We start from the raw sequence: 14,088 nt of genomic DNA, 5'->3' as shown, positions 1-14,088 counted from the left end.
TCACACTTTTTTGATAGATCTTGTATTACAAAATTGCACTCCGCTCAGTTCAATTACCATCATTGAATATTTTTGCATTTGCAAAATATGAGTGCATTAATTTTCACAATTCATATAGAGAATCGACATTGAAATTTAGCAGAATTAAATGAAAATTGACCAAAATAAACTAAATACCAAAGATAGCAAAATATAGCAAAATATAGCAAATGATGGGAAAGATTATATAACAAGAGATACTGTTTATGTCACCAATCAAGTACTTACCTTGGAATTCGTGTCAGTAAAATTCAAAATGGCAGCCATCAGTGGACTAAGAGCAATACGCTCTGTACAACTAAGGCCAGCTATGGCATTAATGAAGGTACTACCTTTAAATTTAATAATAATGAATCATAAAGAATCCTCTTTTACCTTTTCTCCCCGCGTTGTGACTTATTACGTTACTTTTCGTAGTAATATTCCTCTGAACTTTTGCCAGAGCAGACTTGGAGAATAAGGTTGCATAACTAAAAATATTTTTACATTTTTATTTTCTATTTTGTGCTACTTATTGATAATTTGCAAAAGAAAACGGTTATCTACATTAATTTTGGCACTTTTGGTTTTCATTATAAGATTATTTGCCTTATTCCTTGTAGTTTTAGAGTCATTTTAAAAGCACTATCGATTGTTTCTGTTGCATAAGCCTCTAGCTGCACTGCACTGAAAAGATTAATTGTACGTGAATTAATGCACGTTTCTTTTGCAAAAGGTTACTTAATCATAAGTGCCACTGCCTGTACTTTTTTTTAGGTGAGGAGTACTAATATAATATAAATGGTTGTTAATAACTTTAATGTTTGATAGTTTCAGACACGAGATGCAACCTCGGCAGCAACAGCTGATGAACCTCGTAATAAAACATTTTCCATCTATCGCTGGGTAAGATATTACAAAGATTACTATTTATGAAGTATTAGAATTAATATGAAAAGTTTATGATGTATTTGTTAAAGTAGGCGAAACTTTGGGCTGTGATGAATGATACTTTTAAATGATGATGATTAATGACAAGGATGATTATGACGGTGATGATTTGTGAAAGGATGCTTAGTACTTCTTAGACCAATTTGGCTAATGCAATTAATGATAAATGCTTTTACCCAATTTCTACTGGGATACTCTTTTTCGTCCATTATGTTTCATATGTCAATGAAGCATTGCTATAGATATATGCATAAATAATATATTAGACAAAGAAAAGTATTCCCAGTAGATTTGAATTGGGTAAAACATTGCGTTAGCCGAAAAGGAGTTATATTCTCCTTTGAAGATTCTTCATAGTGACCCAGAAATCATTTTCATGAATGAGCCCTCCTTCTGCACTGAATGAATCTTCACAGGTGAAAATAGCTGTTCTTCTTTTCTGTTAATGAAATGAATACAAAATGCAGTACAATATAAAAACATGCTGTCCAAATTGAAAATCTATCTGACCAGCAAACAGAAAGTTATAGGTTCCAATCAGGATTTTTCCCCCAGTAAAAATTAGCTAGATGAAACATCTAATGAAAATCTGACTGTCAATCCCGGGGGGGTACTCTTGCCTGTTTAGGGTAGGGATGTGCCGCTGAGCCCTCTGAACCCTGACCCTGTTCCAGAGTAAAATCGCTGAAATTCATACCCTGTTCCAGAGCGAGATCACTGAAAACCATACCCACTTTCTGTATTGTGAAAATAGATACCCTGTTCCAGAGAGGAGAGAGCGTGATTTCATATACCCTGTCCCAGAGCGAGTGTGATTTTATATACCCTGTTCCAGAGTAAAATCGCTGAAAACCATACCCTGTTTGGCGGCACGTTCCTGTATAGTGAATATAGGGGAGTACACCCCCCCCCCCCTCCCCAGGGCTGTCAATAATGGGACTGGTCCTAGGCCAATAGATGTCTTTACCTTCGTATGCTAGTTGCCCATTTCAGATCACATGATATTCCCTTGAGAATTGTACTTTTATGACAAACATGTTGAAATATTTACACATGAAAGAATCAACTCCCAAGAGTGGCATCATATGGCTCTGAAATGTGCACAACAAACAACAAAGCTAATCAGGTCTATTGGCATCAAGTCAGAGAAATTTCTTTAGTTCAATATTAAAAAGTGCCTTTCATGTAACAAAGGGCCCAGGCGTCCCATAGTGGTGGTGAAAATTCATTATTGATAGTATAATTGTGATTCAGAACCCAGACAAGCCAGGTGATAAGCCAACAATGCAAGACTATCAAGTGAATCTGAATGAGTAAGAGATAAAATTAGCTGTATTCAATGCTTTGACTATAATTATTATTAGCCCTTGCAAAATATTCTTTGTTTAACAATTGCACATTAGAAAAGCCATAAAAACGGATAAAATTTTATCAAAGAATCTTATTCTCTAGCTACAGCTGTAGGGAATGACATGGTTCTAAAATGGGTACCAAAAACATTACACCAAGACGAATTAGGTCTATTTTGAGGACAAAACAAATGGAATTGGTTCTTTTGAAAATTAATTAAAACTCATTATTATATTATCCAAGTGGGGCTGTGAAAAATCTACACCTATTTTTAAAAAATGCTGTTGGATGGAGAAATGAAATATGAAATCTGAGGCATGAACTGAATTGTCAATTGTAAGCCTTTCACATGCTTACAGTTTGACCTCGTTGAGCTGCAACACTGCTGTGCTTGCAGTGGTGATAAGCGATGACAAGTTTGTTTTTTTTCCCATGAGGTAATATGAATAATTTCTGGAATTACACATTATGAGAATGTATTTATTTTAATGGTACATGTTTGAGTATGCCAAAAAACTCTTCCATATGTTTACCTGTAGCTGTGGTCCTATGGTCCTGGATGCTCTTATCAAAATCAAGAATGAAATAGATCCAACACTAACCTTCAGACGATCATGCAGAGAGGGTGAGTAAACTCTTTTCATATCTGCTTAAGGAAATGCACAAGTAATACAGTCAAAGGACATGCAACAAGCCTCCCTAAGACTGCATTATTCAGTTGTTGTTGTTTTTTTTGTTTTTTTTTCCCCAATTTGTTATTTGTTTTCAATGTTCCATTAATGTATTTAAAAATAAATTCAAATCTTGTACTTTATGGTGTGTTTCCTGTTTCTGCAACGTAAATGAGATTATTTTACATTTTTTATTGTTATGTGCTGATCAAGACATCAGTCACAACAGGAAAACTGGGCAATAGAATGCCCCCAATCAAAAAACTTGTTTGGTACCTTTAAATACTCTGATTGACGGCAGTGTCTCACCCAATTTCCCTGTCATGACTGTTGTCTTGTTCAGTGCGTAGTAAAAGAAAATAGTGGTAAATATCTGAGTCTAGCCTTCCTTGGGGTACATATGGATGCACAAGACATAGCTGTTGCTTGCCATTATGTGTAACTATTTAATTATTCTTTATCTTGTGCAGGTATTTGTGGTTCCTGTGCCATGAATATTGGTGGAAGCAACACTTTGGCCTGCATTCAGTAAGTTATCAGACTTTACTTCTAGGTACTTGGGCTTCCTGGAATGCCCAAGCTATGAAATGACATTACTTTTTTCATTTTTTTACTACACTGTACATGTATCCATCGCAAATCACCATTTGGTGTCCAGGGTGAATGGGGTTTGCAATCTTTGCAATGATGGTAAAGCTAATGATAACAAAGTCTTGCAGTGCACACCAAAGCCTAGAAACAAGCCTTGAAGCCCAAGTTCCAAATTTTAGTTAATATTGAAATACAAGTAGTCTTCATTACAATTTGAGTAATATTTCAAGCATTCTATTGTGCTCCAGCCATACTATGTGTAGTACGTGTACATGTAATGCTTATTGTTATTCTATTTATTGCCTAGGCGTATAGACCCCAGGACTGACAAGAAGACCAAGATATACCCATTACCACACATGTATGTGGTCAAAGACTTGGTTCCTGTGAGTACTTTACATTTAACATTAAATGAATACAGGGGCAGATTTGGGGGTGGGCCAACAGGGCCGCGACCCCTCCCTTTTAAGTTATATATTTTCTTTAAACTTGGCAAAAATTGTATTTGCATATGGTCTTGAAGGTTTTCTTGGAGTTTTCTGGCCTACCCTTTCTTTGATTCCTTGATCTGCCCCTTCATATACATAAATATATGTGAATGGATGAGTGGCTAGTTCCCTTCATTTGCAACTGGGTGCAAACACCAGGTATCAATGTTCAAACTGGCTTCTAAAACTTGTACACTGTCTGTTTTTTAGCCAATTGAAATTAGTGAACGTTTGTCAATTTCAAAGGCGGTCAAAGGCCAACAAAAATACAAGTTTCAGAAGTCAGAATATGTTTTGATTTAAAGATGTTCACAACTGAATAAAAGGGAATGAAAAGTAATGTTAAAGGTGATCAAATAAAATATAAATAAATAAATATCTTTATTTAAGTGTCTAGTTGTTCTAGTTCTTTCACGCTCATTGGGGACACATTTTGCTCACACGCACTACCACTACATACAATGTTCTATGCACACAACACTCAACTCACATGTTGATTGAAATCTATTCATTTCTTTTTTTCAGGACATGCAAAACTTTTATGATCAATATACCTCCATCAAGCCATACTTGATGAAGAAAGAAAAGGTTGAGTATGGAAAAGAGCAGTACTTACAGTCCATTGCTGACAGAAAGAAACTGGTAAGCCCACAGTCATGCAAACCACTAAATACATCTGCTGGAGATTTTTGTTGTTGAATGTTTGAGAAATGCCTCTTTAAAAAATCAACTGATACCAGATCAGTGAAAACAGTGAACAATTGATTTAGTAACTGCTATTTTCATAAACATGTGAACTTGGTAGCTGTGAGCTGCATGAACTAATGGGCTATTGCATAAAATTTTCGTTCCCCCCCCCCCCCCCCCCCCCCCCGTTGAGGACCTAAGTTGTTAAGAACCCTCAAAGAAATTCCTAGAGACATGAAGATTTCTGTGGAATTCTCTGCTGTTCATGACTTACCCCTGAAGAATATGGGTGAAATCATAAAAAATATGTATATATAACCCTGACCCCCAAAGAATTCCAGCCCAAAAGCATCCCTGACCCCTGCAGAATTCCATCACAAAACCACCCTCGTCCCCTGAAGAATTCCACTGTCCTCAACGGGGGGTACGAAAATTTAATGCAATAGCCAAATACAAGATCAGTGAAAATAGTGAACAATTGATTTTCCTTTAGTTACTGCTATTTTCATAAACATGCGAACTAGGTGGCTGCAAGCTGCACGCTAAAATTTGTTTTTTCCTCTGCTGCCAGTCAAAACTATGCAAGGTTCCAACTGATTAGTTTAGATTGACTGCAGCGAAAGACAAACTTTCAGCTTGCAGCTCACAGCTATGGAGTTTGCATTTTATGAAAAACGCTTATAAGTTTTAGTCCAGATATATTTATCTGTGAATTATTAATACCAGATACATTTGGTTTCCTTTCTTCAAAGTTAATTTAATTTATACAATCCAAAATATCAAGACTTGGGTTACTTTCATCATTGGATGACAACTCCTCAAAATAAAAGTGATTTCTTGAAAAGTTTCTCATTTTTTAGGTTAATAGTAGTTGCAATTGTAAAATGAAGGAAGCTTTTAAAGCACAGTTTTACAGATTGCATTTCCCCCTAACAAGTTGCTTGTACCTTTTTGTGGACAGGATGGTCTATATGAGTGCATTATGTGTGCCTGTTGTAGCACATCTTGCCCTAGTTACTGGTGGAATGGAGACAAATATCTAGGACCAGCGGTTCTTCAACAGGCCTATCGATGGATCTTGGACAGCAGGGTAAGTACTTATATCTGCCTGAATAAAGTCTGGAAAACCGTATTTCATCAACCCTAGCTGATATATTACAGGGAATCTGTGTGGACGCAGCTGTCTGTTTCAAGTTGTTAAAATGTTTTCCTTTGCTTTGCCAGTCAATACTTACGTTCCAAAGTCAATACTTACGTTCCAAAGTCAATTTTGTTTTGTTACCTAGTCAATTAGAGTGATTTTCATAAACCCTTGAAATAGATGTTAGTATAATAATCATTGACAAAAAAACTAGTACGAGTTATAACTCATTAGACTTTAAACAGTGAAGTACTGTAATAAAGCACAGTCAATATAAGCTTTCACCGGATATTTTAATTGTCTCGCTAATAACTGCTATTACACATTATTATGTAATGTGTCCTATGTAGATTAGTGTTTTAAAGATGGTCCTTTTTCTTTTTACTTTGTAGGATGACTATGCCGAAGAGAGATTAGCAGAACTTGGCTCTGATAACTACAAAGTCTATCGCTGCCACACCATCATGAATTGTACTAAAGCCTGTCCCAAGGTAAGAAATGGCTAGTAATACTCTATAAGAACTTGTGCATAATTCTTAGTTGAAGTCTTGAGTTTCAAGGTTCAAGGCCTGACATTTCTCTACTGCTATTGATGGGTGAGAAATTCTTGTACTATATATGTTTTCTTTATCTGCAAGCCATGTAAGAAGCCACCATTATGCTAATTCACTTTTCTTTGTACAGGGTTTAAATCCAGGACAGTCAATAGCTGAGATCAAAAAGATGATAGCCACACTGAAATCTAACAAGAAGGCTGCTGCACAAGCATAATGCAGGCAAATGACCTAGTCACACTAGACCTAAATTTAAAGCTTCAAATGTTATCAATGGTAGTGCCAGTTGTGGTGCATAATTTTATCGTTGTTAATTACTAGTACATAACAGATATATTATTTTGTGCAATGAATTTAATGCATTAGGATAGTCTTCCTTTGTATATTTTAAATTTGTGATGTAGCATTCTTATTAAGCCCAAATTTTTTCTAAAGATGAAAATTTAGTAGTTACTGATTCAGCGAAATGTTCACTAGACCGCAACTTGGTGTAAGGTTAATAATATATAGAGTGATCTTTTTAAAGTTACTCTAAATCTTCATTCTGTTTTTGTTGGAGGTCAATTGTTTTTTTGTTTATCAGTTTCATTATGGATTGCCTCAGCTTAGCAAATAATGTAAATTTTAACAACATTTTGGAGTACTTTGAGTGTGATTGATTACTAATTTTAAAAGTAAATTATTATAAACAGGAGGAATAAATTAAAACCTGTATGATTGAATTTTCTCTTCCATCCAAAGGTCTTTACATCACTAATAGAGGTTTTGCACCAAGTGCTCACACCCATAATACAGTTTGGGCTGCCTGTGGTTAGATGGCAGAACCACTAATAAAATCCCATTGCTCTTTAATTGGGAATTTAGTTTTTTTAATGTAAAATGATTGTATTTGTTCATGCCATCTAACATAAATCCCACCTACCCCTTCAGGATCAAAAAAATGAATGGTCCATAATGAAAGCCAGGGCTGTGTAAGCTGCCTTTCAGTGCTTTGTTCTTGAGTAGAGTCCTTCGTTGATTCTCTTCTGTGCTTTAATCATTTTTCTATGGCTTCATGAGATTTATTATCTTAGAACTCAAGTTTCTTTATAGTTTTTTTTTTAAATTTAATTTGGTCTGGATTCAAATACTGTTGGTGGAGTGTATCCCTTCCCATTGTACAGTTCCAGGAATTATCCAATCCCCCCTCCCATGGAGGAATTTTTTTCAGACCCCTACCTCCAGAAATCCCAATTTTTTTCCATAAAAGCTCTGTAATTTTGTTCTTTCTCTGACCCCCTACCCCTTGGAATTTCCAAATTATCCAGTTTTCAAATGGATTATTTTTTTGGAACTAGTCTAGAAAAAAAGACAAAAGTTGTCACTGCCATGTCACTGCCATACTGGTTGTTATGAGTCCATTAAGTCCACCAAGACCAAATTTTTTGTCAAAGTCTATCAAAATGGTGGTTATGATGTCACAAGCACACCTCGAGCCTTTTGCTGCATGGGATAAACAACCACTCTCTCCGCACCAGCCTAAAATTAGCACATATCTCACTGCTCATCCCATGGCAGTTAGCAAGTGCAACTTAGCATCTGAAAGACTAATCCAATATATTATATGAGATCCACATAACATCTGCCATGTATCGGGTTGAAAGGTCTGTGAATGGGCTACCTGTGTAGATTGCCTTCGCAAAGGAGCATGGTTAACGGCGTGCTTGCCGCCATCTTGCCTTCATGAGTGTTTAAGTCATTTGGTCAGAAATCTTCAATAAGTAACGAAGAAATAATTATTGTCCCTCGTAATCCAAAAGGAACAGCTTAGTATATAACACTTGTCATCTCTGGCTCTTGAAAATTGCGAAAAAGTCGAAGGAAGGTGAACTAAAACGACTAAAACATGACGCAGTACGTGCGAGTCACAGAAGATGAAAGCTGTCCAGAACAAGCGATAGAACTCCCCTTAGAACCAGATGGCTCTCTTCTTCTTTCCAACATACAAGGACAGTTTCCAGGAGCTTGTGGTCTGAGATATAGAAGTCCTGATACACAGTCGCTTCGTGCTGTTCGGTTGGCGGAAAATGTGCTCTTTCCACCATTTGATGAAGGATGGGGAAACTTGCTGTTCATGGTCGTCCCGACCAAAATAGGTTTGCAAACATTCGCTTGTCTTCGCTATTTGAAAGCTTCCTGTCTTACTCTGAAGTTAAAATCCTTCATGCATGCTGAAAAACAAAGCCTAAAACGTTACATAAACTTAAACTATAACGAATATTTTTTTTCTCGAAAGTTCATTGTGCTAGTTGAACTTGCGGCTTTCAAAGCTCAAAGTTGTGAATAATTTTGAGTTTGTGACTAGGAACTTGTGTTTGTAGAGTGAACGAAAATCCAGTCCATTTGCACAGGGCTTTTATTGATCTACCATTCCTATCGTATGAGAAACAAAAAAGCCATAGCATCTATGTTGGTAGTAGGCTAGCAAAGACAGCTGCTGTAGGTAGTAAAGGTTGAAATTTTACTTATAGTTATTTTCATGGGTTTCTTAATGTTTTTATTATATCATTTTTTTAAAATCCATTCATTTGTATGGCAAGGATATAAGATATGCCTGTTTTTTTTTTTTAGATTTCCTTGATATTATTTTTCATTTTGAAAAAAAAATTAAGAAATTAAAAAAGAACAAATTACAAAGTAATATGTTCTATATTAATGCACCTATCAGTGTTAAGCACCAGGAGGGGGCTACCCTCGGGAAACTGACGTTATTCAATGCCACCACAGTAGGGAATTTTACGTGGAAGCATCTTGAAAAAGCTGGAAAATACAATAAGCATGTGTACTAAGGGTGGAAATTTGACTTTCATCAGTTGTTCAGAGATGGTGAATTTAAAAATTTCGAATTCAAAATGTCAAATTCTCCTGGGGTAGCCTGCCCCTTGCCCCCACCTAGGGGCTCAATATTGACAGGTGCATAAGGTTAGGATAATATGACACCCATGTAAAGACTATTGATGTGATCTATAATCCATGATATTTTTTATCCAGACACAGCAAGCAAGCGTAAAATAGAAGAGTCTCCAACTGGTAAGGAACCAGAAACAAAAATGACCAAAGTAGAAGGCATAGGAGATCTTATCGTACTTGGCCTGCCGTTCCGCACCACAGAGCCTGAGATGAAAGAATACTTTGGTCAGTTTGGAGAAGTGGATTACTGTGAGGTATGTGTAGGAAACTATACTTTATTATTGTGTGTTTGTATGCTGTTACCAAAAAATGTCCTTTATTTGGCTGTCATCCTTTTTTCTAAAAATAAAATGTTATTGGATTTACCACTCCATGTTAGACGGAAAGCCTAACAGGTTTTACAACCCACTTTATAAAACTATGGATATATCAAATTAAAATTTAAAAGTAGATTTTTGTGGAGGGAGTGAAAACTGGAGAACCTGGAGAAAAACCCTCAAAACATAGGAGAGAACCAACAAACAACTTACTTACATACAACAGAACTCGAGCCTGGCAGAACTCAAACCCAGGTTTTCTTGGTGAGAATACTAGTTTTATATTTTTATTGTTATTGTGGGCATTTTTTAAATTTTATCTGGACAATTTTCGCAAGCTTCATGACACCTCAATTTTGCAGTGACATCATTTCTATGTCACTATGAATAGTGATCTGAAATTTCAGCTCAGCTGGTTAATATTGTGACTTATTATATGACCGTGAATCTTGGAGCCTGGACACTGGCAAATCGAGCAATCTGATTGGATAGATTGCATCGGGGACTGGTCTAGATTCTCCGGTATTATCCGGTCCGATTGCATATTAATCTTACGGCGAAAACATTTTGTCCTTTTCAATGAAAAGTGGTCATATAATAAAACTCTTATCAACCGAGCTTGGTTGGTCTGAACCAGATAATCTTGACCTCGGTCTGTACATTCCGACCTCGGTCAAGATTATCCCGTACAGACCTCCCGCTCGGTTAATAAGATCTGATTAACACTATCTTAGTACCAGCATAGATCATTCATTACTAGTATTCTTGCCTTTCTGTACCTCATAGTGCCTTGCAATCTTATTTTACTTTCAGGTAAAATGCGATCCTGTAAGCAAAAAATCAAGAGGGTTTGGTTTTGTAAGATTTGTAAATGATGAAGATGCCAAAAATGTATTATCCTCTTCACACAAAATTCAAAATCGTCTTTGTGAAGTCAGGCTTCCAAGACCAAAGGTAAGAACAAAAGACACACAATAACTCTGTAGTACAGTCTACTAAAAATAGATCATGTCTGCAAGGCACTGACTTGCAGTTTGTAAGATATACATTTTACTGCATGCCATAATATTTCAGTTACAGTATGATTCTTTGCAATGCTGCCTCGCACAGGACTTTAAATGGTGGCTGGTCAGTCGCAGGTCATGATCACCAGCCAAATTGGGTTTACATTAGTTTGGTCATAGCTTGACAATAGCCAGCAGCCGGCAGATTCCGCCATCTACTCTTGCTAATTTGGCCGCCTACTCAGCCAATTCTCAATTCTCTCACTAACTCGGCTGCCTACTCGGCCACTTCCCAATGTAATTGAAAACTTGATTAAAGTTGATTAAATGTGTTGAAATCTTGATTAAACTAGCAAAATGCATGAATAGAATAAATTTTAACACAATCTTTGTTGCTGTACTACGAAAACTGCAATGCAATCAAAACTACAATGATCGTTGTCCACCATCTTGGATTTTTTGTGAGAAGAGTGAGAAAGGTGACAAATATGCCTTGATTACATGTTCCAGTGATTTCCGGTTTACTGCCTAGTTTAATTTCATAACAGCCTACCAAAATTTATATTGACAACCCTGTACAGGTATGGCTTCCAAATAGCCTTGTTCTTTAAAAAAGATTATTTGTATTCCAAGATCCTTACTAAGCTGCTTATTGTTTTCGTATGTTTCAGGAAGAGCTGAACATCCCTAAAAAGCTCTTTGTTGGCCGTATCCCAGATGGAGCAGCAGAGAAGGAACTACAAGAATATTTCAGCCAGTTTGGAGAACTAACAGATGTCTACATCCCAAAACCAAACAGAAATTTTGGATTTGTAACCTTTGCATCTGGTGAGATTGCCAAAAGCGTAGTCAGCCAGAACCATCGTCTTCATGACAGTCTCCTCAATGTATCATTTGCTGAACCCAAAGCTAATTCCATGCGAGGTGCAGCAGCCTCTGGGTACCCAATGGGCATGGGCTATGACATGTGGTATTCTGGTAGTCGGCAAGGGGGAGGGAGTGGTTATAATGCTAATGCTGCATCGGCTTATAATATGATGAGCATGATGGGCCAGGGGATGCCAGGTATGATGGGCAGTGGTACTACCAACAAAACATGGTCAAGAGGGGCTAGTCCTGGTAGTATGGCCAGGAAATAAGAAAGTTATCAACATTATATAGAAAGACTAGAGGCTGTACTTGCCTTCATCTATGATAAGCACATCTTAACTTGGTTAAAAACATTTTAAAATGTTCCAATTGATCTTGCATTAACTAGAAATAGAAAGTTATTTTTACGCAGCAAACGTGAAGAATAAATGTTGAATGTTCTGAAAGTAAAGGATGGTCTGGAGTGTCTTGTGTAGAGAATGCAGAAGATGCGTTATTAATATTATTTTATAGTGATCTTTTCCTGAATTCGCTTGTTGGGTTTCGCTTGTGGTATAGCCATGGCTTTGATATCTTAAAAAGAAATTGGCGTGGTATGGAAATTAGGATGGCAGAAAAACACTGCATACTTTTAAATCCAGACTTAAAACTTTTCTTTTTAAGATCTATTTTCTTTGAACATTTATCTCTATGCTTTCATTTTTAATATTTCTTATTCTCTACTTTCACATCCCCATAATACTTTGCGTCTTTGGGGGGTAACCAGAGGGTAAAAACCCACTTATTTTGCTGAAGGCTGATCAGACAATGTTGACAATACCTTGTTTGGTATCCGAAAATAAAATGAAGAAGTAAAAAAACAGAAAAAGGTAGAAGCTTGAAGACGTTTAAGGTAAATTTTAAACATTTTTTTGTAAGTCAATACATTTTCAAAACTCTTCATGATCTTTACACGCAAAAATAACTTGGAATAAACTGATAATCAGTATTGTACAGATAAAAGCAGGTATAGTATAAATGCAATTAAGAAACCTTTCAATTTGGGGCCTTTTTTTGATTGGTTACCCACCAAAGACGCAAGGCATTATGGGGATGTGAAAGTAGAGGATTGCCTTTTCCATTTTTGTAAACACATAGAGATTTGATATGCATGCCAAGCATCTTTTATTATTATTATTATTTCAAAAAAAAATTTAAACATTTTCTTTTCACTGTTCTTTTCACTGAAAAATTTTAATATGTGTGAGGTAACAAAAGAAGAAAAGTTATAGAAATGCCCCAGCTGATTTCCCCTTTTGAACTCAAAAATATATAAATGAGAAGTCAATTGGGATTGGTTCTTAGCAAAAAGGATCTACCAACCATCCCTTATAAGCTTTCCAATGTTAAAAAAAAATAGTATATTTTTCAATAATGTTTTGAGAACCATGCCTGTACAGAGAGGTACTGTATTTAACTTCTGCAGTGTGGGATACAGCTTTGACTAGAGAAGTGTGGGCATGCAGACTATGTCAACTAACTGAACCTCCTGACGAAACTAATGAGAAATTGAATGAAGTAAATGAAAGACTACCAAGTTGTATGCCTGAATGAATCTGGACCTTAATGGGTACTTTGTGACCGAAAAGAGTGAAGCAATGCCGGTGTGATCTTTTTATGTTGTGTACTGTAACCTGCAGACTAGAAAAATTATCGTTTTTTTTGAATGCCTAAAAGTGTTTGGATGTTTCATTTTTGACGGAAGAGAGTGAAACTGGTGGTGTGTCCTTACCTTGTGAACTGTACTCGTGAGAAAGATGTAACACTGTGGAATGGAGTGAGTAAAAGACTACCATTGCTGTCTACACAATGACAAGTTGTACTGTATGCCTGAACAAGTATGGATCTTGATGTATACGGTTTTGACTGATGAGAGTGAAGCAATATTGGTGTGTCCTTGTATTAATGCCAAGTCTGAATAGAGTGAAGACACTACCATTGCATTCTACATGACAAGTTGTATTCTTAGATATGTCTGGATCTTGAGTTTTTTTGATGAGAAAAAAGGAATGGTGCAGCTTAGACAGTGAAACTCCTTGCGTTTTTCTTTAGAAGTTATAGAACAAGATATATCACAAACTAGGCTGAAATATGTACTTTCCAAAAAGAGATACAGTGTTCATGGAAAAAGAGTGAGAAAATATACCAGAGTGATCTGTGAGAAATATATCTTAAACAAGATACATGGTGTGGCATCCTATTCCTGAATGGTGAATAAACTTGATGAAAAAGATTTAACCAGTTCAATGTTATTCAACCCTGAGAAGATACAACGTTATTGGTGGAAGAGAGAGTGAAGGTTTACCAGAGAGTGTTCCATGAGAAAGGTATAATGGTACATGTTGTATGGTCCGAGGAAGAGTAGAGAAGAGTACTGTCAAGTTTGTGTAAGTATTAAAAGAATGGTGAGGTCAACGAATGCTGTGTATTCTAGAGGACAACTTGGTGTGTTCCCAGA

The 14,088-nt window shown here is 36.3% G+C and overlaps 2 protein-coding genes across 2 annotated transcripts; both read left to right on the top strand.

Moving 5' to 3' along the window:
• The first annotated feature begins 258 nt into the window (after positions 1-258).
• Positions 259-7,303, top strand: LOC116303256 (succinate dehydrogenase [ubiquinone] iron-sulfur subunit, mitochondrial). The gene is made up of 10 exons (XM_031712767.2): positions 259-364; positions 850-924; positions 2,224-2,282; positions 2,859-2,944; positions 3,461-3,518; positions 3,889-3,967; positions 4,595-4,711; positions 5,718-5,846; positions 6,290-6,388; positions 6,582-7,303. Exons 1-10 carry the CDS (start codon positions 296-298, stop codon positions 6,666-6,668), a joined length of 858 nt encoding a protein of 285 aa, XP_031568627.1. The 5' UTR covers positions 259-295; the 3' UTR covers positions 6,669-7,303.
• An 842-nt stretch (positions 7,304-8,145) lies between these two features.
• On the top strand, positions 8,146-13,181 carry LOC116303252 (TAR DNA-binding protein 43). Its single transcript, XM_031712764.2, has 4 exons — positions 8,146-8,586; positions 9,482-9,654; positions 10,531-10,671; positions 11,393-13,181. The coding sequence occupies exons 1-4, from the start codon at positions 8,337-8,339 to the stop codon at positions 11,858-11,860; spliced, it is 1,032 nt and encodes a 343-aa protein (XP_031568624.1). The 5' UTR covers positions 8,146-8,336; the 3' UTR covers positions 11,861-13,181.
• The last annotated feature ends 907 nt before the right edge of the window (positions 13,182-14,088 follow it).

This window comes from Actinia tenebrosa, unplaced genomic scaffold, assembly GCF_029948245.1.
Source record: "Actinia tenebrosa isolate PJP-AT-01 unplaced genomic scaffold, QUT_ActTen_1.0 PGA_scaffold4__44_contigs__length_22323623, whole genome shotgun sequence".
NCBI lineage: Eukaryota > Metazoa > Cnidaria > Anthozoa > Actiniaria > Actiniidae > Actinia > Actinia tenebrosa.
This window is presented reverse-complemented; position numbering and strand designations above follow the sequence as displayed.